Raw genomic sequence first — 23,077 nt, 5'->3', positions numbered from 1 at the left:
TTCTAAAACATTCCACTCTGTCCACAATCTGTAGGGTCTGAAACCCAAAGGGTGCTCATCAATGGTTCCTCTTCATCCTGGAGAAGAGTGACTAGTGGGGTGCTACAGGGTTCTGTCTTGGGCCCGGTCTTATTCAACATCCTTATCAACGACTTGGATGATGGACTCAAGGGCATCCTGATCAAATTTGCAGATGACACCAAACTGGGAGGGGTGACTAACACCCCAGAGGATAGGATCACACTTCAAAATGACCTTGACAGATTAGAGAACTGGGCCAAAACAAACAAGATGAATTTTAACAGGGAGAAATGTAAAGTATTGCACTTGGGCAAAAAAAATGAGAGGCACAAATACAAGATGGGTGACACCTGGCTTGAGAGCAGTACATGTGAAAAGGATCTAGGAGTCTTGGTTGACCACAAACTTGACATGAGCCAACAGTGTGACACGGCAGCTAAAAAAGCCAATGCAATTCTGGGCCTCATCAATAGGAGTATAGCATCTAGATCAAGGGAAGTAATAGTGCCACTGTATTTTGCTCTGGTCAGACCTCACCTGGAGTACTGTGTCCAGTTCTGGGCACCACAGTTCAAGAAGGACACTGACAAACTGGAACGTGTCCAGAGGAGGGCAACAAAATGGTCAAAGGCCTGGAAACAATGCCTTATGAGGAACGGCTAAGGGAGCTGGGCATGTTTAGCCTGGAGAAGAGGAGGTTAAGGGGTGATATGATAGCCATGTTCAAATATATAAAAGGATGTCACATAGAGGAGGGAGAAAGGTTGTTTTCTGCTGCTCCAGAGAAGCGGACACAGAGCAATTGATCCAAACTACAAGAAAGAAGATTCCACCTAAACATTAGGAAGAACTTCGTGACAGTAAGAGCTGTTCGACAGTGGAATTTGCTGCCAAGGAGTGTGGTGGAGTCTCCTTCTTTGGAGGTCTTTAAGCAGAGGCTTGACATCCATATGTCAGGAGTGCTCTGATAGTGTATCCTGCTTGGCAGGGGGTTGGACTCGATGGCCCTTGTGGTCTCTTCCAACTCTATGATTCTATGATTCTATGATTCTATGATTCTATGATTCTATGATTCTATGATTCTATGATTCTATGATTCTATGATTCTATGATTCTATGAAACAGAAGGGAGAAATCATCATACACTCATCTAAATTTTTGGTTGGCTACTTTGCCCACCAAACTCTTCAGCATAACTAACCAGAGCATCTTTCACAACCTCGTATCCACAGAGCACCACCATAGGCTTTGATCCTATCCAGGTAGTGAATATCTGGTCATACTGCTTGGTGAGCTGAGGAAAGTACTATGGAGGTGTATGATTCATTAGGCAGCTGCCTTAAAAGACTACTACTAAAAAATGTTTGTGATTTTAGCATGCTTTAATGGGAGGTATAGGCAGCAAACCTGCATGCTGCTTCCTACGAGTAAGCAAAGTGAACTAAGTGGGACTTCCTTTTGGATAGGCATGCATATGCACAGTTAGGCTGCAATACTGTGCTCTATCATGCATGTTTTCTCGAGAGTGAGCACCAATGAACTCTGTGAGAAAACATGTATGGAATCAGAATGTATATCGCCTCACAGAGCTCAGATTCCCAGAGTTCTCTGGGAAGAGGGACTGATTGTTAAACCACTCAGGGTATGGTAGTTGTGTAACAGGAATATGAATATCCAAACAACTCTCAACACCCTTAACAAACTGTAGTTCCCCCCTCAAGTAAAAGAAAAGAATAAGGAAAAATTAGATATAATTAAGGGGGAGGATTTGCTGAAACAAATTTGAGAATTGGGATGCAGAAAGGGGAGGTACAGGGAAGTCGGCGAAGTAAGTTTTAAGAAAAAAAGGATTTGAAATTATGCATGTTTGTTTTTGTGTTTGTATGTTTGTATTGTGTACTGTTTGTGTTTATATAATTTGTGAAAAACCAATAAAAAAATTTATATAAAAAAACCCAAACTGTAGTTCCCCAGGAGTCTTTAGGGGAAGCCATGACTGTTTAAAGCATCATAATAATGCTTTAAACGTATAGTGCAGATGGAGCCTGATAGCTGAAGGGGCTTACTTGGTACCCCAGTTATAACTGCTCACCTTAATACAGGAAGACTCTTTAACCCAATACTGTAACAAATAGATACTGTCACAATAGCCCAGTTTTTCAAGTGACCTATGGGGTGTCAGTATGCTCCAGAAGACCTACGGTTCTCATTATTATTCTATTTGAGAAGAGTTAAACCACTTGCAAATTCACTCATGCACTAAGTGGCAAGAAAATGGAAAGTTAGGGTGCCTCAGGTTAATTTCCATGCCATATATAAGCAATACACACTGTATACTGTATGCTGCTCGTATACAGTAAAGAAAGGAAGAAGTCAGCAGGTGTATATAAATATGTTTACTGAGCCCAACATTTTTTTTAAAAAAAAGAACTCATGTAAAAAATAAAATTAAGCAAACCTATAGCAAACAATTTACATGAAATCTGATGAGGACTCCCCGAATATCACTTTCATTGAAACCCTACAAAACATTATATTGCCAATGTTTTATTTTAATTTAACAAGAAGAAGAAACCCAGCAACACTCCACACCAACAAACAATTGTATGATCCAAAATAAAAATAGGGAATAGTGAGAGAATGCCAGGAAGTTGTGTATGTGTGTGTCTTACCTTTTGATATGATTTGGACAGATGCCTGAAATCTATTTGCAGGAGGTTCCCCACAAAGGACAATGGAGTAGGACCTGGTGGTAGTTGGCTTTGTTTCTGGTACATTTTGAATTCCTTGTACATACTTGTCCAGGGTGGGACATGGTTGCTCCACATAAAAGACTTCCCTCTTGCAAGAATGCTTAAAGCTCATGTGTCCAAGGCAACATACACGTGGATTTTCAGAGACATGTATATCAGTTAAAGAAATTTTGAGCTAGAGTGTAAGGAACTGGAAGAGCCAGTTTCATGGTGCTAAAAAAAAAGTATGTGATGCAAACAAATCAGAGTGAGTGCTCATTAAATAGCTGGCTCCCCTGAAAACTCCTGGTGCTCAGAGATTGGGTGTAACATTATAATACTGACTATACAAACCGTATTCAAAGTGGATCTAGGACTGAAATCCAGAAAAAGGCAGAAATAGGAGGGTTCTTATATGCAACTTAGCAAGTGATGAGCAGAAGATGCAAGAAAAACATAGGTAGAACTGAGGAATGTTAGGGAAGTCCAAAGTTGATACAGTGCTGGCTTGAAGGAGTGTGGCTACCATTGGTGGGGAAATGGAGAGAGAGATAAAAACTGTGTACGAAAGTGAAAATCTGTTACCTCCCTGGAAGAGCAAAGGAAGCTTCTTCTTTATGAGGGGATGCTCTTTTTGCAAATTGTTTCAGATGCCAAGTGAGGTGGTGTGCACAGGTATCAACAAAGAAGGGCATTAAACCATTAAAAAATCATAGTCCAAGATTTCTTGCACCCGTTTATCTAATATGTGGCAAGTTTCATGCCCCTCAAAGGGTCTACTATGCCCGTAATTTCATCCCATTTTACCAACAAATTAAAGGGAGAGGAAGAGATACAGGTGTTGGCAGCAATTTGTTGTGAAGCTTTATAAACACCTTCAACGAGAAACTGACGTGTGATATTATCAAATGCTTTTTCTGCATCTGGAAACGTAACTACTTGTTCAAGATTTGTTTTTCATGCATAAATGAAGTTGTTGGCATTCGTCTGTCTCAGGAGACAATGGAGGAGTGCAACTTTGTGGGTGAAGTCAAACCACTGGAGGGTTACAGCACCTGCTGTGGCTGTAGAGACCAATAAGGAATAGATGCTGTATATAAAGGTGACCAGTTGAGCTGCTGCAATATTTTCCTAATATTATCCTTCATTATGCAAAATCCATCTTGATCTATATGATTTTTAATTATGATCCTTTTTAGATTTTTTTTTTAAAAAATGCTATTGTTATAGACTTGTTACAGAATTCAATTTACCCATTTGTAATATCTCATTCTTCACTTTAGAAAGTTGTTGTGCTAACATACTCCTAAAGATCATAACACTGAGATTCCATCTGCTCCCAAAGCTTTATTGATCTTTGCCCTTTTTACTGTATCTATCACTACTTATTTCTGGATTGATGCTTCTAATGTAGAAATGGCTCAGTTGTGTTTTCCAAGTGTTGCACTACAACTCCCAGCAGCCCCAGCCAGCATGATGTGAGCTATAGTTTGGAATATATAGTTTTTCTAAGTACTGTGTGATTCAGATCTCCCAATAATCATATTATTCCTACTTATATACTGAGATATACTTATATACTGAGATATATACTTATATACTGAGTATATACTCAATATACTGAGAGGCACTGGCACCATCCATTCTGCTTAGTTGCTGTCACTGGATCATATTGAACGTCTAATGAATTTCAATGGCAAGTCTCCTTTCATCAGGCCAGTGTCCTCATACAAAGTAAATATATCCTTGTCTTTGGCATCTCCCACCAGCTGGAAGGTGAAGTTCTGGAGCAGAGCACCGAAGAACAGGAACAGCTCCATCCGAGCCAGGGCTTCCCCTGGGCATGCCCGTTTTCCTGGGTGAAAAGAAGGGGGCAGTGCTCATCAGTCACCAAAGACCTATATAGTGCCCAAGAAACTCAGCCAACACATTTTGAAATAATGGAACTGCATAAGAAAGACAGCAGTGAGACCATTTCTCAAGTGGTCCTGCAATTCTCTGTTTCCACTGTGATGTGAAGGTGAAGTGTTTCAGGCAAGTATGTTTTTGGAGATATTGGTCTCATGTCATTTTCTCGATTCTTTGGCTGATTGGTGGACTTCTATTCTGAGCATGTTATATAACACTAAAGTACTGCTTGGCTTATTCTCCTGCCAGAAAACACAATAATGTGGCTTCCGTCTGTGTGTATGTGTAAATCTTTGCTGAAAGCTACACATAAGCAGTTTCAGAGCAAAGAAATATAAAAGATTATGTGAGTGTGAGTTACTCTTTCTTCTCATTTCATCATGCCAACTCTCTTTCTTAACACAGAGCCCAAGTGGTTCCTGTAGGTAGTGGTCCAAAAGTTGGGAACTGAACTGTCCCTTCCTCAGGCTGATGCTTACAAATTTTCTGCTCAAGATGCAGGAAATGGAGGACAGAGGCAGAGAGAAATGTCTTGTGGGTAGACAATCCCTCCCCAAACCTCTTACTTATCTCCTGGCAGCACTATCACTTCCTGGAGTCCAACTGGCCACCCATCCACATGCCAGCTGCTGGACCCAACCCCACAATATGAGAATCTAGGTCTATAGAGTCACCTGCAGAAAAAGGCATGAAGGCAGCCCTGTTCCGGAAGTTGCCCTTCTCATCCAAGAAATGACCCGGGTTAAACTCTTCTGGAGTCTCCCACTGGAGCGGATCAAAGTGCGCAGTTGAAATCTCTGCACAGACTGCTGTGCCCTTCAGGGAGAAGATACAGATTTCATTATTTGTTTCAGCTTCATAAACATAAGACATTTTGCCTCTGTTTCAGTGATCTTTGACAGTGACTTACCAATCCTACCATTCCTGGTTATGGGACATTTATCTGATTCTAATAAGTTCGTGACTCCATGCACATATTATATGCCTTCTGTTCATAATTTTGATACAGTATAGTGTTATAAAAATACTGTCAGTATATTATTAGCTGACATGCTGCTTGTTGTTTTCCAGAGTCATATACATAAGAAGCAGCCATCTTATGGGAGAGACTGATTCCTAAAGTTGGTTGTCATATATAGAAACAAGTCATTGCACAGCATTCTGAAAAATCACCATGAATGTGGGGGGGTGAGGTTGTAATCAGCATATCTTGTCTCTGCACTGGCTGGGACTGTGGCAGGCCAAAGTCATTGGTGGGATGGTAAATCCCTCCCTCCCCCTCTCCACAGTAACCTGATCATTTCACATGTGACACAAACCTGGGGGATAAGATAGCCCCGGAATTTTGTAGGACGTGTTGTTGCACGCGGGATGCTCTCAAGGCTCCCTTTTTGATATCGTTGAACCTCATGGAGAACAGCATTGGTGTAGGGCATCCTCACCCTATCTTCCATGCCAGGGATACGGTTGGCACCTACCACATCATTGATCTCCTGTTGAACTTTTTCTGTAAGAAAAAAAATTCAGCTCTACTTCCAGAATTCTGAAACTACTTCTCCTCTGACATAGTGATAGCCTTCAACATTCTCCAACCGGAAGGAAAAGTAACACTGACTTACATGAATTTGCATCCTGACAGGAGCCCATTTTTAAAGATGGCATGCAAAGATGAAAGGAATTCGGCTTTTGCCCCCTTTGCTAAAGGGGATCACCTTAGGTTACTAAAGGATGTGGGCTTTTTATCTTAGAGATGTTCATGAAGTCATGCAAAACATGTTGAATAAATGGTGTGGAAACTTTATGCAATCTCCTCACACAATACCTTTTATTCATTCATTAAACTTATATCCCACTCTCCCCCCCCAAAAAAAGGAGTCCTGGGGTAGTAAATCAGGGTCAACAATGGCAAGGGCTCAGGCATTAGGCTCAGGGCAGAAAAGATAAAGTTCTTCTTTACATGATGCATATTTAAAAGTCATAATTTGCTGCCAGAAGACAAATTCATGGAGCCATTACAATCAGAATGAAAACCTCTGTTGGGGAGTCTAACGTCTGAATACCAGGGACTAGGAGGACTGTTGCTTTGAGGGATGGAGGAGGAAACCATTTAAAACTGATTCATACACGGAGTTGGGCTCCGATAGGATCGCCTCTGGTATCCAGTGGCTACATCTGTCCAAGGGGCTGGTGCAAATGTAACCCACTGCTTTAGATCATTTTAACAAGAGCTGAGGCAGGGAGCAGCCAGCATTATGAGCAAATAACCTGTTCTCCTTTGTGTAAGGCTGTGAACCCTTAAGAATAGCTCAGTAGTGAAGTTTCCTTAAAGTTTTAGGTGCAGTTATTCATTACATGGTAAGGTCCTTCTTTGTTGAAGTATGTGTTTTATAAAGGAATGTAAGTTTTAGTTCCTGAGTGCCAAATTCGCTGGAGTGAAGTGCTGTGGAGTTGAGGTGAATGAGAAGATGCCCTTTTCCCTCAGGGAAAGATAAACATCAGTGTCCAGGAAGACAGAACATGAAGGACATAACTCTGGGAGGACGGTACTCTATTGTCGTATTAATTTATGAGAATTTTATCAATTTTTCATAAATTATATCATTGATGTAGCTTCCTTATTTATGTGCTGGTTACTTTCGGAAAATTGGAGTGCATATGCTTATAATATGCATATGATAGCGTCTGCAGTGTTTATAACCTCGAAAGTGGAGCACTTCTCACTGAGATCTATGAGACAGACAGGAATTTTAGAAATCCATAGATATCAGCTCCATATCACGTTTTTCAGAAAATTCCGTTAATGCTCAGTTTGAAAACCTCCCAGAGGCATCTCTCTAATCACTTTTGGACACGGAATACAGTGGTACCTCAGGTTACAAAAGCTTCAGTTTAGAAACGCTTCAGGTTACAGTTTCTTCTAACCCAGAAGTAGTTCCTCAGGTTAAGAACTTTACCTCAGGATGAGAACAGAAATCACGCGGCGGCAGCAGGAGTCCCCATTAGCTAAAGTGATACCTCAGGTTAAGAACAGTTTCAAGCTAAGAACGGACCTCCAGAATGAATTAAGTTCTTAACCCGTGGTACCACTGTATGGGAATAGATGGGCTGTTTGGTCTCCTCCAGAAATATTATCCTTATGTGCTCCATCTGCCAACATGTATTACTTTTTAAAACATAAAAAACAAAGCAATCCTGAAAGAGCGTCTCCACCCCCATCGTTCTACCTGGACACTGAGGTCCAGCACCAAGGGCCTTCTGGCAGTTCCCTCACTGCGAGAAGCCAAGTTACAGGGAACCAGGCAGAGGGCCTTCTCGGTAGTGGAGCCTTCCCTGTGGAACACCCTCCCACCAGATGTCAAAGAGAACAACAACTACCAGGCTTTTAGAAGACATCTGAAGGCAGCCCTGTTTCGGGAAGCTTTTAATGTTTGATGTATTATAGTATTTTAATATTCTTTTGGAAGCCGCCCAGAGTGGCTGGGGAAGCCCAGCCAGATGGGCGGGGTATAAATAATAAATTATTATTATTATTATTATCCTCAAAATCTATCCAAAATAAATAGTCATAAAAAATAAAAGTGGAGGTTTCCTAATGGAAACCTTTATCATGGACCTAGGAGAAGACATTTTGTGAGCAAGTTGTACTGACTGTGCAGTTTTAATGTTTTTTTGTTTTTTCTTTCTCTTTACTATTACCCTTTCCACCTTGGAAAGGCAGAGCCTTTCAGTCTTTGGGGCAATTTACGTACCTTGGATGTGTGGCAATCTAGCCATCACCAGAAGGGCACAGCTCAAAACTTCACTTGTGGACAATGACCCAGCAATAAAGAGCTCCTGCACAATCACAATAAGCTCCTCTTTGGTGTAGATGGCCTCAGGATTGGTTTGGTCCTGTAAAAAGGGAAAGGAAAAAGAGAAGAATTTAAAACGTCTATTTGAAAGAGAGACGGAGGAAGTGAGACATCTCAATAAATGCAGTAACTGGATGGAGCACAATACTTGCATGGTTTATTACAGTGTAAGTACAGTGTTGTTGTTTTTTAATTGAATTCAGGGACATTTCTCTACAAAAAGGGGTGCTGTTTCATGGAGTTGCATCCTCCAATTACATACAAATGAATATACCTGCCCCCCAAAAACTACTATACTCTATCAAATAACTCATTAATTATTTGATCTAGTGTTTATTGGGGGGGGGTATATTCATTTGTAAGTAAGATCAGATTTTCAAATGATGCTAAAGGTCTTGTGGCATTTAATGGTCAATCCAATCCACTCAATCTACTTGCTGATCCAGAAGTGTTGCTGAAGGAGGCCATCGGGGAAACTGAAGCATTAGGCAAGCTGACCTGATTGGCAATTAAGAAAAGTAAATCATAATTGTTGTGTCTGAATGCACCACCTGACATTAAGAATGTCAAACTCTGGAGGGTCTGAGACATCTCAGTCTTTTCCATGCAGTAACTCAGAAGGAACACAAAACCTGCATGGCTTATTGTAGCATATCTATAATGCTGAAAATAAAAAGATAACTGAAAACCAAATAATAGAACCATGAAGAAAACAATCCCATGTATAGTTATAATGATGGGCATTATTTTTTCAGCTGCTCTCCTGCTGCTTGGTTTGATGTCTAAATAAACTTGAGGGAAACCTGAGATTAGCCTGGAGATCATCACAATGGCCAACCACCACAGCCAGAATGCAGGATCAGAATGAGGGAGGGCAGCAGCCATGTGAGACACTTTCAAATGTAGGCACAAACAAGAGACATCTCAGAAGCGTGGAGAAGGGTAATTATATAACCTCCTACCTTCTCCGACTTCATAAGGAAGCAGTCAATATAGTCACGGGGGTCCTGATAATCCAGAGTCTCCTTGTGGGATTCCACCCTCTCATTGATGAAAGCATACATTTTTTCAAAATTTCCTAAAATCTTTTTGTGCTGTCCAGGCAGGTAAGGCATTATTTTCGAGAACACATTATAAACCTGGAACAGAAACAATACATAACAACTGTATATTGAATTTATCATTTTAGAACTGCCTGCTGAGTCTATGGATTTAGGGATGTTGGAGAAATCTACTGCAAAATGTTTGCAATCGATGGCTCCTTCAAGAGGAATGACAGGATTTAAATTTAATAAACAAACAAACAATTGTAAATAAATCCTCTCTCCTCCTCCTCCTCCTCCTCCTCCTCCTCCTCCTCCTCCTCTTCTCGGTCTCCTTTATTTACAGTCTACTATATTTACATATTCATTATCACTAGATCCTGCCCATATCCACTGAGGCAGAAATCCTAACTATGCCTGCCCAGAAATGAGGCTTACTGAATTAAACTAGGCTTACTCTGAGGTATGTGGGGTTAGGATCGCAGCCCTAATTGACTTCCTACTGTGAATTGTAAAATAAAACATTGTTTTTTAAAAAGCAAATGCATTGTTTATTTTTTGTCCTGCTTATTCTCTGAAACAAAATAATGTAGAAATAGGTTCTAGATGTTTCTACAACAAAGACTCATTAAAAAAAATAATGTTAGCTTAATTGTACCTTGTATGCCGGTCTGGCCCATCCATGAAGTGGAATGAAGCAGGTACCTCAGGTGGTACTTGAAGGGTACCCTCCTTATATGTCCTGCCCACCCCACTCCTTTCTCTGCTGGCTAAGAATTCACCTTGTTTTGTCTCAAGTCATGAAATGGGATGCACCACCCCTGGTTGAATGTTTCTGTGCTTAGTTGATACATGTACCATACATATTAACTCTGAGTAGACTAGAAACCGGAACACTACGGAGACAGGTTCAGTGGCAGAGCCCCAGGTTTGCATGGAGCAGGGCCCAGGCTCAATCACTGGCATACAAGGAACTCAAGAGTAGCTTGTAAGAGCCATGCGGTCTGAGCTTGTAGCAACCAACCCATACGTCCTCACATGCTGAGCTTCTCAGACAGACCAGAGAGAAACAAAGGGTTAATTGCCCAGTCTCTCCCACACTTCCACTTATTTATGACTAGAAAGCACAGCTCCAAGCAGATTTGCACTCGGCCCATTCTTTCTTTCTAGGCACAGGTCTGAGTGGTTCTGCCTTTGCCCTGCTGCTTCCCCCCAGGAAACCTGCTCTTTAGTGCTTAATCAGAACAAACAGCAGTCTGCAGAAAACCTGATTGCTGTTTGTTCCAATTCAGTACCAAACAATGGGTTTTCCTGGGGGAAAGTGGTGGGGCAATCTGAGGTGTGGATAACCTCATAGTTGTGAGGGAAGCTTTTTAGCGATATCAATTGAAAGGCAATCCATGATAAGAATCAGTGCCATTTTTCTAGAAAGAGAGGCACCAGAACTCACCATGAACACCTCCCTTGTTCTCTTAGAATGACAATAGCATGCACCTGAGAGGTGCCAAAATTGAGTTTCACTGAGTTCCGGCTGAAGAAAAGCCCAGATAAGAACATTTTCCTTATACTCCCTGGGAAAGGGGAGTGTCCGAGTTTCAAACTCATTTCCCCTGCCCCAAGCAGATATTCAGCCCAGCTCTGACTGTCTTCACACCCTTTAGATATAAAAAAAAATTCCTTCCAGTAGCACTTCTGTTTCAGTGTATCTGAAGAAGTGTGCATCCACACGAAAGCTCACACCAATAACAAACTTAGTTGGTCTCTAAGGTGCTACTGGAAGGAATTTTTTTTATTTTTTTTTTGACTACGGCAGACCAACACAGCTACCTACCTATAACTAGAACCCTTTAGATAAGCAATCCTTTGATAATGAATAACTGGGAAAATTCACCGCTAACCCGGGGAAGTGCTCCACCAACATGCCTACAGAAGAATTTCTCTAGGTCTATATTTTGAGTGGTTAATTTGCTGATGCTCTGCAATTAAAGCCAAGATGTATGTGATTTGTGTCATGTGGAATTTAATGGAGACAAGGATCAGAGAAAGTGGAAAAGGTAAAGGGGAATATACCCCATGGTGCACCTGGCTTATACCAGGCCCATGTCCACTAAGATGAACCAAGGTTCTGGGTCCATGGGATATACTTGTAAGAAGGAACAACATACCTGTCCCATATAACTCACAAGGTAGCCCACAAAAGCCTCCATGATATGCAGCTTCTCCAGGAAGACCTGATCTTTGTACTCAAAGCGACTCCCAAAGATAACAGAACAGAGCACATTAGAAACAGCAGTTCTCAAGTGTTTTCTTATATCAAAGGCCTGCCCTGCAGGAGCAAAAGGACACAGTCAATAGAGTTTGGCAAGGTGGATATTCTCTCCCTCTGCCTGCACGACAGAATAACGTAAACCAGAATTCCTTGCACAATTGAACCTGACACATGGTGCATTTTGTATTTCCCTTATATTAAAAGATGATTAAGTTCCTTTTACATGGAAATGATAGTATCAGCAGCTCCTGTATTCCCTTTATTTAGCAAGATGTAAGTGCAGCTTAACTGTTGAGGATAACATTATGGACTCCCCAAAGGAGGAAGATGTGCTACCCCATATGTGTGGTCAAGAATTCCCTGCACAAACAGAGCTTGGTGCATTCAAGGTGTACCTTACAACTCAGCCAAGTTCTTTAATAGGAATAAATTCATGAACACCTGTGACATAACTAACAGAAATCCCACTTTCTGGGACTGTTCCTGCCCTGAAGGACTTCAAAATTGTGTTTGTAATAAGGATAACTTGGGAAGACCTTTTGCGGTTGCCATTGCCTCCACCAGACAGAGAACTTCTTCCTGCACCCTCACGGACATCGCTTTCTTCCCCATTCCAAAATCCCGCAGGGTGCTGAGTGTGAATCGGCGCAGCTCTTTCCATCTTTTCACAGATCTGCTGGACAGTCCTGAAAGCAAACAGGTGAAGATCCTTCCCTTAGAAAGAAGTTTTCTCAGCAAGAAGTTTCTACATTGTGGCACTTTGTCCATTCAGACTATAGTTCCATTTGTAGTTGAATCAAGCCATGGGTGGTTTGTATGTAACTTTTTTATCACATAATAACAGTGCTGAACTATAGCGTGAACATGTTGTGTCGTTTCTCCATATTGTTAAATGGTGCTGGAGGAGAGAGGACAGGCAAACTCTTCTATGGGTCATGTCATATCACGTCTTTCATTAAATATCTGTTATGGGCAAAATGTTGGATTTGGTAAAAGAATAAAAAGGAGAATTTCCTGGATGCCTAGATCAAGGTTTGGGGCAAGTACTCTTTGGTAAGAGAGCCCCAGCAGAGATTTAACATCACAAAACTTGCAGCAAACTAAAGTGTGGGAATAGGCTTTTGGACCTTTAAAACATGCCCTTCTAACTTCTTTCCAAATTTTCCCAACTATATGCTTATAAGTGGTAAGGGATGGGGCAGAACAAAGAGTTTGGTAGCCTTTCCTTCCAAGCTGAGCTAGCTAAGCTTGGCATGACAGCTGACTTTATGATCTTAACACCTTCATGCATTTAGAATTAAGCATGTTGGTTATTTGAGACTGACTATATCCCTCACGGGACACGGGTGGCACTGTGGGTTAAACCACAGAGCCTAGGGCTTGCCGATGAGAAGGTCGGCAGTTCAAATCCCTATGTTGGGGTGAGCTCACATTGCTCGGTCCCTGCTCCTGCCAATGTAGCAGCTCGAAAGCACAAAGTGCAAGTAGATAAATAGGTACCGCTCCGGCGGGAAGGTAAACGGCGTTTCCGTGCACTGCTCTGGTTCACCAGAAGCGGCTTAGTCATGCTGGCCACATGACCTGGAAGCTGTACGCCGGCTCCCTCGGCCAATAAAGCGAGATGAGCACCGCAACCCCAGAGTCGTCCGCGACTGGACCTAACGGTCAGGGGTCCCTTTACCTTTATATCCCTCACAGTAAAGGAAGAATTCAGTTCAGGGCTGTTATTTTGGGTGGCAAACTCCTTTTTGTGGTAACATCTAGCTCCACCTGAGGTTGAAAAAGGGAGGGCTCGATGTCTGCTTATTCCTACTTGGAGACCCCTGAAAATGAAGTCTGCTTCTCCCATTAAAATGGAAGCAATAAACAAATAAGCACAGAACCCCTACCTACCTTTAAAATGGCTCACTGTATTACTGAAAGGCAAGGCAGGACGCCCACCAAATTCTTCAGCATGATCCAACAGAGCATCTTTCACCACTTCGTATCCACAGAGTACCACCATGGGCTTGGGACCCAGCCAGACAGTAAAGATAGGACCCCATTTATCATAGAGCTGATGGTAGAATTTTAAAAATGCATGGATTATTAGGCAACACCTGTTCTGGATATATCAGTGGTGACTGGCCCATTATGGCAACCAGGGTTTATCCCTACCAAGTGAAAACCCAGCAATTTATTTTTAAATCCCCCCAATCTCAAAGCTATAGTCTTTTTTGTTCCACACACTCTCCCATTTCCAGGAGTACTGGATACTTTTCTCTCAATCAGCTCTCTGCACTACTCAACTAATCACAATCCAAAAGTGTTGCTCTAGCTAGGAGGTCCCACACTTTTCTTTCTCGAAGCAGAAAAGCCTATTTTTATTTGACCTAGCTATGCAATTTTCCCCTCCCACCTACTAACATTGTTTCAATTCAACCAAGATAACTGAAGGTAATTGGCCCGATGATTTGGTAGTCCCAGGGGCTAAGTGTTCTTTATTACTGCATTTGCAATAGTTCAAGATAAAACCTATTTGAGAAAGAAACTGCTTTTGCAATTTTTATGGATGTTTATTGTTTGTTTACAGATAGTTGACTTGGTGATATTATCTTGTGTCTATTGCAGTAGTCATTGTATCATCACCCTGTTCATTGTTTTATCAGCAAGAAGTAGGGCAGCAAGATGAGATTCTGCACATTTTAAATTGGAATGGAGCTGTGTGAAGAGAGCCTATTGGAAAGCAAAAGGGTGTGGTGGTCAGACATATCTGAGTAACTGAAGAAAAGGGTTTAGTAATGGGATCCTCATAACAGAGGGTCCTGGTTGCATGCGGGACCCAAGAGCTCACCTGATAGCATTAAAATGGGGGGGGGGGTTAGGAGCAAGAAGTCCTGGCCATTCCCCTGGGATCACACCAGGCGATTTTAGCCAATAGCCAGTGGGTGGCGTGATCCCAGGGGCTTTAAAAACAGCAGTGTGATGCAAGGAGTGGCACTTGTTTTGCACTGTTGAACACCCGCCCACCCTCCCTTGTTTAGTTAGAGTCGCTTGGCCTTGCTTTGGTTTGGGTCGCCTGTTTTGGAACAGGGGCTGGGTAGGAATTTTTCCATTTGGCAGATTGGCTTTAGCCATTTGGTTTTCACCTACCCCTTAGCAAATCGTCACAACTTGTAAGGTGGCGGTTAGGCATTGGCTCAGTTGGATTGTGGGGAGGGGAGGTGCGGCCATCACCTGCCCCTCCAGGAACTGGGTATTCCATTAAAGTTTAAAGTTTAATACAGGGGGCACTGATCCAACAGGAACTGAGCAGGAAGAGCAAACAGTCTGTCAATCATTATGGATGTTTATGGAACAATACACTGAACTTTTTCAAGGGCATCATAGGAGGCTATCAAAATAACTGTGTAGCAAGGCTATTGACACTGGTCATGTGTCTCAGTCAAGTCAGATGCACCTGATCAGGAGGGCTAAACTAGTCACGAGATTAAGATAGTGTGGACTCTGCTACTGCAGAGGAGACATAACAGAGGTGAATCCAATTTATCATGGTGTGGGGTAAGAACACTAGTTTGCTTTCCTGGTCCAGTGAAGCGGAATGGTGGGACAATCAGGATAAGCACAAAGAGCTCCTTCTCAGAGGCAGCACTACCGCAAGATGTCTGGATGGTCATCAACTTGGGCAGATTTTAAAGTGGATTAGACAAATAAGGCTATCAATGGCTGCTAGGCAAGATGGCGATACATTACCTGCAGATGACACATAGTATGCCTTTGAACATTAATTGCTAACAAGACAGCAACATAACACACACACCCAACAGCATACGAATCGATATGGCTAATTTGACCCAACAACCCCTCACGCTCTCTCTCTCTCACACACACAAAGAAAACTCACTGTAATCAACCAAATGCAACCAACCAGTCTCTTTCACTGCCAACAAAAAAGAAATAAATGAATACAGTAGTACCTCTGGTTACGTACTTAATTCGTTCTGGAGGTCCATTCTTAACCTGAAACTGATCTTAACCTGAACCACCACTTTAGCTAATGGGGCCTCCCACCGCTGCCACAGCCAAGTAATTTCTGTTCTCATCCTGAAGCAAAGTTCTTACCCGAGGTATTATTTCTGGGTTAGTGGAGTCTGTAACCTGAAGTGTATGGAACCTGAAGCATATGTAACCCAAGGTACCACTGTAGATGCAAGAACCATCCACGTGATGCTAACACAAAACCCCACACATACACTATGCAAAAGATGCAAATATCATTACTACCCTTCGAAAGATCATTAGTCCCACCTCTCTCTCCCCACCTCTTCCTCCCTCCTCCCCCAACCTCACAATGCCTATGATAGTAATGTCTCAACCAAGCATTACTGACCTGTAGATAGGGCTCTACTAACTGAAAACAGAGACATTATGCAGGGGCGAAACTAGGCTTTATTTCACCTTAGTCAAAGACCCAGTTTGGCATATCCCCGCCCCCATTTATGTACACATACCTACAGTTTGGGATCCTCAATGGTGCCCCCTGGAAGCATCACTTGGGGGGGACCTGGCTACCCCCCCATAGCTACACCACTGCGTAATATGTTCCTTTGTTATCCATGAAAATCTATAGCAGCAATAATAATAAACACTGACTGCTAAGGCAGGGGGTGGGTGCAGAGCAGAATTGCAGGAGAGTGTACACCTTGGAGAATGGATAGGTCTTTCATCTAGTCCCTCAGGATTCTTTGTATGTTCTGAAAGATGGTGCTCTCTGCAGCCTCTCAGCAAGGCAGCACTTCCAGGAAGAGACAAAGAGAATGGGAAACGTTCCTTTTATTACTTCCCATCTGTTCACTTATGATGCAGGAATATTTGGGCTCCTCAAAGCAGCAGATAGAATCAGGCATACCCAGACTAAAGAAGGGAGAAATTAACTTTGTGCCTTCCTGTCTCTCTGTCCTTTTATTCTAGCCAAATCTGCTTTACGGCACGAATGAAAAGTGAAAGTGGTCTCCAAGAGGTGGACTTACCTTTGCATAGTTTCTGCTCAGAGGCAGGACGTCTTTCTGCAGAAGATTGCCCAGAAGAAACCAAGGAGTGGGCCCTGGAGGTAGTTGGGCTTTCTTCTTGTACATTTTGACGGAGAACAAGAGCAAGGTGAAGAGGAGGCTGAGAAGCAGCAGAGCTTCCACCCCCATTTTTCTCTGTGTTCTTTTGGTCAGAAATCTAAGAAAATACTTAAGAAAGACAAGGTGGAAGAAAGCTGCCTGCTGGAGACCCAACCCAACTCGGACTTTGGATTATCTCTGTTGCTCTTCTGGTGTTCATTTTTTAAATGTGGCCTTTAATAATTAACAAGGAGAGTTATTCATTAATATATATTGAACTTAACCTTGACTCAGAATTAAAAGAGGAATACCCTCTGGGGCACATGAGAGATAAGAGTACATGGAGGCTGCTGGCAAATATATGCTATCTGAGAAGCCAGTCAGTAAAAAGGTGTGTTTACCTGCTGCAGGGAGGATGTTTACCTTCTTTTTTGAATCTGCACATGCACCTTTAAACACACTTTACTTATATCTATAATCTATCAATCTATCTATCTATGCCACATTAAAACTGTGAGTGAGGTATAGATGATAGATGTTTCCCGGCTGCCTTTCTTGGTGTACTCACAGCAATGTAACTTTTTATCTGCAAGTCAGCAGGAGAGAGTTGTTTGGGATGAAAATGGAAAGGTGGAGGTTGATAGCCTGAACACATATTCCACTATCACCACCATCCCACAAACACAACACACACACCTGCATACACCAGCTTCATCCTCAAAAAAGTCAGAATAATGCTCTGTTGATTAAGGGAGAATGATCTAGGAGTCTTGGTTGACCACAAACTTGACATGAGCCAACAGTGTGACGCGGCAGCTAAAAAAGCCAATGCAATTCTGGGCCGCATCAATAGGAGTATAGCATCTAGATCAAGGGAAGTAATAGTGCCACTGTATTCTGCTCTGGTCAGACCTCACCTGGAGTACTGTGTCCAGTTCTGGGCACCACAGTTCAAGAAGGACACTGACAAACTGGAACGTGTCCAGAGGAGGGCAACCCAAATGTTCAAAGGCCTGGAAACGATGCCTTATGAGGAACAGCTAAGGGAGCTGGGCATGTTTAGCCTGGAGAAGAGGAGGTTAAGGGGTGATATGATAGCCATGTTCAAATATATAAAAGGATGTCACATAGAGGAGGGAGAAAGGTTGTTTTCTGCTGCTCCAGAGAAGCGGACACGGAGCAATGGATCCAAACTACAAGAAAGAAGATTCCACCTAAACATTAGGAAGAACTTCCTGACAGTAAGAGCTGTTCGACAGTGGAATTTGCTGCCAAGGAGTGTGGTGGAGTCTCCTTCTTTGAAGGTCTTTAAGCAGAGGCTTGACAACCATATGTCAGGAGTGCTCTGATGGTGTTTCCTGCTTGGCAGGGGGTTGGACTCGATGGCCCTTGTGGTCTCTTCCAACTCTATGATTCTATGATTCTATGAGTCTATGATTCAATCAAATACATGCAACACCTGACGAAATAAATTCAGAGTTTCTAATGTATTATTTTTTGTTGTATAGGAAAGAAAAGTAACCTTGATCTGTGAATGCTAAAGTTTATTTCTGCATTTGGTTCTTCAGCAGTTAGATCTGCAGCAAACTAAATCCATGGCAAGCCTTTGCAGCTGAAAGAAATCAAGGATGTCCTTGATAGTATGAAGATGGAGAAAGTCAGGGGAGACATCAGGTAACAAACTTTTCTGCCAACAACGGTCAGTGGCTGGTTTCTTAATTGGATGCTTTTTCTTGCTAGACCCCAGGCCCGAAGAGGAGGGGCCATCTAGTTGGGCATACATCCCCTTGCCCCTAGCTGGGACACATGAGGTCTTCTTCTTCTTCTTTGGTGATCAATCTTAGCAGAGTAAGATTGTCTTCCATGAACACAGTTTTAACAATGAGTCCGTAAATGACTGTGGAGGCCCCTGGGTCAAGGAGATGTAACTTTACAATCTTTAGAAGGCATCTGAAAGCAGACTTGTATAGCTTTTTATATGTGTTGGAAGCCTTTCAGAATGTAGATACTTGTCCAGGGTGGGACATGGTTGCACCACATAAAAGATTTCCCTCTTGCAAGAATGCTTAAAGCTCATGTGTACAGCACACATATGTGTGGATTTCCTGAGACACGTGTAACAGTTAACAAATTTTGAGCTGAACTGTGAGTGTGAGGGACTGGAAGAGCTAGTTTAATGGCACTTATTTATCTCCTAGAACAGGCATAGGCAAACTCGGCCCTCCAGATTTTTTGGAACTACAACTCCCATCATCCCTGACCACTGGTCCTGTTAGCTAGGGATGATGGGAGTTGTTGTCCCAAAACATCTGGAGGGCTGAGTTTGCCTATGCCTGTCCTAGAACCACCAGATTTCTCCCAGCACCCCAATCCCACCCACACATAGGCCACCAACCCCAATCGGACAACATGAGAACCTGGGCCCATCAGGTCAACCGGCAGAAAAAAGGCATGAAGGCATTTTTTATTATTATTATTTGGAATTGACCCTTCTCCTCCAAGAAATGACTGGGTTAAACTTTTCTGGAGTCTCCCAATGGTGAGAGTCAAAGTGCAAAGTTGTGAACAGTGGACAAAGACTCTCCTCCCCGAAGGGGAGGGGAGGGGTTGTGGCCGGGGCTCGAGCTCCGGCTAGCAGGGGGCGTGGCCCCCTGCTGCCCACTCACCTGGCTGGCGCTCACGCCCCCTCGGTGGCCATCCAACCGGGGACCACGGTGGGGGCGTGTTCAGCAGCATTTTGCTGCAGCGCCAGCCTTCCCCCGGCCTCATTCTTCCTTCCTTCGCCCCTGGGGAATGATTTTTGGTTAGCTAGTGTCATTAAAAGCATCTGGGATTGGTTGCAGCTTTGAGGGTATTGGCGGCGAGCCTTTGGCTCGGGTGGCGGTTAGGCATTGGAATAATGTGTTGCGCTGTGTGGAAGTGCTAGGTGTGGCCATCGCCTATGCCTTCAATTTTTTAGGGGTATTCCGTTAAAGGAATCTGGGGGTCGTGTATTCCGTCCGATGCCTGCTTGGCGGGAGGCCTTGGCACGACCCTCGGTGACAGCAGGGGTGAGCCTATAGTCGGATCAGCATCGACAGGCTCCACCTTCTGGTGAAGAACCCACTTGTTTCGATCCAATGCCTAAGCCAATACCTTTTCAAATGCTGTAACCAATAAAGTTGTGGCCTTTCTCTAGCCCATTAACCTTATATCACGTGTCCTTGTGTCTTCATTTCACTTCACCGGGGTCGGGTCCTCGAACCACAAAGACTCTCCTCCCCGAAGGGGAGGGGAGGGGTTGTGGTCGGGGCTCGAGCTCCGGCTAGCAGGGGGCGCGGCCCCCTGCTGCCCACTCACCTGGCTGGCGCTCACGCCCCCTCGGTGGCCATCCAACCGGGGGCCACGGTGGGGGCGTGTTCAGCAGCATTTTGCTGCAGCGCCAGCCTTCCCCCGGCCTCATTCTTCCTTCCTTCGCCCCTCGCGAGTCACCCACCCTCCACTCCCTTTAGTTAGGGCTCAGGTTTTTCGGCCTTGCTATGGACCTTAGGTTGGTCGCCCGGGTTGGCTGGGGGGCCTGGTAGGAGTTTTTCCCATTTGGCACTAGGCTAATTGGTTTTTTCGCCTACCTCGTAGCAATCGTCACAACTTTTTTTTTTTTAGTGGTATTGGTGGGTAGGTTAGGCATTGGAATAATGTGTTGCGCTGTGTGGAAGTGCTAGGTGTGGCCATCGCCTATGCCTTCAATTTTTTAGGGGTATTCCGTTAAAGGAATCTGGGGGTCGTGTATTCCGTCCGATGCCTGCTTGGCGGGAGGCCTTGGCACGACCCTCGGTGACAGCAGGGGTGAGCCTATAGTCGGATCAGCATCGACAGGCTCCACCTTCTGGTGAAGAACCCACTTGTTTCGATCCAATGCCTAAGCCAATACCTTTTCAAATGCTGTAACCAATAAAGTTGTGGCCTTTCTCTAGCCCATTAACCTTATATCACGTGTCCTTGTGTCTTCATTTCACTTCACCGGGGTCGGGTCCTCGAACCACAAACAGCAGTTCCCTTCAGGGAGAAGATGCAGATTACAGTACTCATAAATATAATAGGAAACAGCTTTCTTTCATGATGGAAGATATCACTGTCTCTTTTGTCAGAAAGTGATTTCTAAAACTGGTTCTCTAGCATAAAAGCAAGTCGTTGCACAGCATTCTGAAAAATCACCATGAATGGGGTTGAAGTGGAGAATCACCATATATTGTATCCACACTGTCTGGGACTTTGGGATATCAAGACCATTCGGGTGATGATAAATTTTCCCGTTTCCCTCTCTGTAGTAATCTGATCAATCCATGTGTGAAACACACCTGAGGGATAATGTAACCCTGGAATTCTGTACGGCACATTGTGTCCTGTGGTAAGCTCTCAAGGCTCTCTTCTTCATATCGTTGAACCTCATGGACAACAGCATTGGTATAGGGCATCTTCACCCTATCTTCCATGCCAGGAACATGGTTGGCACCTCCCACCTCATCGATCTACTGTTGAACTTTTGTTGTAATAAAAAACAACATTGAGAGCTCTATTTCCAGATTTCTGAAACCACTACACATCTGACACAGTGAAAACCTTCAACATTCTCCAACTGGAAGGAAAAGTAAAACTCAAGCAAATTATCTTACTGACAGGAGCCCATCTTTTAACACTTCGATTTTGGCTTTTTAGTTTAGGAAAATATTTAACTGGAGGGCATCCTTATGGATGTTTTAAAAACTTTGTGTGGCATGTACAACAGAGTGGAAACTTTATGCACTCCCCTCACACAATACATTTTTATTGATTGATTGAATTTATATTCCCACTCTTCTTTGCCATCTGTATGGTAGGATGTTCATATCTCTGTTATTTCCAAACCTGGTAAAGACCAAGCCAGCTGGGCAAATTATAAGCTAATTCTGTAATTAATGTAGATGCCAGGGCACTAACAATAATTCTTGCCTGTAATAGTAATTCAGCCTGCAATATTAACTTTAGAACACCAAAATCAGTTGGACTCCCCCCCCCCCCAAGACTGCTTTAAACAATAAAAGTGGCAATTTATTTTTGGTACACTGAAAAATGGATTTCTTCCTAAAGATATCTTCTGTAAAACAAAAACAAAATATATTGACATAGTATTTCATTTATTTAGGATCCTTATTATATTTCAAAATTACTGCCACAGCCTTAATTCATAATTCAGGTAATTTACTGTTTTGCAGTATCTGCTTCACACACACTTGTAAAGGTATTATCACTTGACATTCCATTCATTTTTGGAGCCTTGTTTTACTTCTGTTCTGTTTACTGTGAATAATTGGCATTGAATAACTGACAATGTGTGGCATTGAAAAGTGAGGATAGCAACACATTATCACCCATGCAACCTGCTAGCAACTACTAGCTGGGATGATGGGAGCTGAAGTCCGAGAATATCTGGATTAGCCTGTTCAATTTCTGCCTTGTCCAGGGGTGCTAACTATCTCAAACTTCCAAAAGGAAATTTTGGAGGGAAACACCAAATTACTGAAGAAAGCATATAACATTTTGTTATCTGGAGAGACTTTAGTTAAGATGGTAAAATCAACACAAATAAAATGGGTTCAGGATGTTGGGCATAATATACAGTTGGAGGAATGGGAAAATTATGGAAAACAAATTTAAAGTTTACAGATTGTATATTATTAAGAGAAAATTATTTGAAAATGATATATAGATGGTATATCACACCGGGGGGGGGGGAATGCAAAAATGTATAAAACAGGATCTAAGATATGTTGGAGATGTAATGAGATAGATGGTCCTTTCTTTCATGTGTGGTGGGAATGCAAGAAGGTTAAAGAATATTGGCAAATGATATATAATGAATTGAAAAAAATGTTGAAAAAAACCTATGTTAAAAAACCAGAATCTTGCTCGGAATTTTATTTTTATTTTTTATTTTATTTTAAATAATATTTATTAATTTTCCAACAGTTTAAACACAACAAAACAGAAAAACAAAACAAAAATACCGCAATACAATACAATACAAAAACACCACAAAACACCAACACATAAGACTAACAAAACAAGACACAAACCATTTAAAACACAAAACAATTTCAATATCTTATCTTTCATTCCCTTATTTCCACAACCTCCTCACACCTCTCTT

General features: G+C 42.6%; 1 protein-coding gene across 1 annotated transcript in view; it reads right to left on the bottom strand.

Annotated features, from left to right (window-relative positions):
* The window catches only part of LOC308581484 (uncharacterized protein), a 38,358-nt gene extending 21,247 nt beyond the window's left edge, over positions 1-17,111 (bottom strand). The window contains exons 1-9 of the mRNA XM_081183894.1: positions 16,834-17,111; positions 13,718-13,880; positions 12,361-12,510; positions 11,721-11,881; positions 9,475-9,651; positions 8,411-8,552; positions 5,981-6,168; positions 5,336-5,477; positions 4,424-4,608 (exon numbers count right to left, since the gene is read on the bottom strand). Coding sequence (XP_081040020.1) covers positions 4,424-4,608; positions 5,336-5,477; positions 5,981-6,168; positions 8,411-8,552; positions 9,475-9,651; positions 11,721-11,881; positions 12,361-12,510; positions 13,718-13,880; positions 16,834-17,001 — 1,476 coding nt within the window. The 5' untranslated portion in view covers positions 17,002-17,111. The remainder of the gene's footprint in view (positions 1-4,423; positions 4,609-5,335; positions 5,478-5,980; positions 6,169-8,410; positions 8,553-9,474; positions 9,652-11,720; positions 11,882-12,360; positions 12,511-13,717; positions 13,881-16,833) is intronic.
* Positions 17,112-23,077: the final 5,966 nt, after the last annotated feature.

This window comes from Podarcis bocagei, assembly GCF_964188305.1.
Source record: "Podarcis bocagei genome assembly, chromosome: 2".
NCBI classification, from domain to species: domain Eukaryota; kingdom Metazoa; phylum Chordata; class Lepidosauria; order Squamata; family Lacertidae; genus Podarcis; species Podarcis bocagei.
This window is presented reverse-complemented; position numbering and strand designations above follow the sequence as displayed.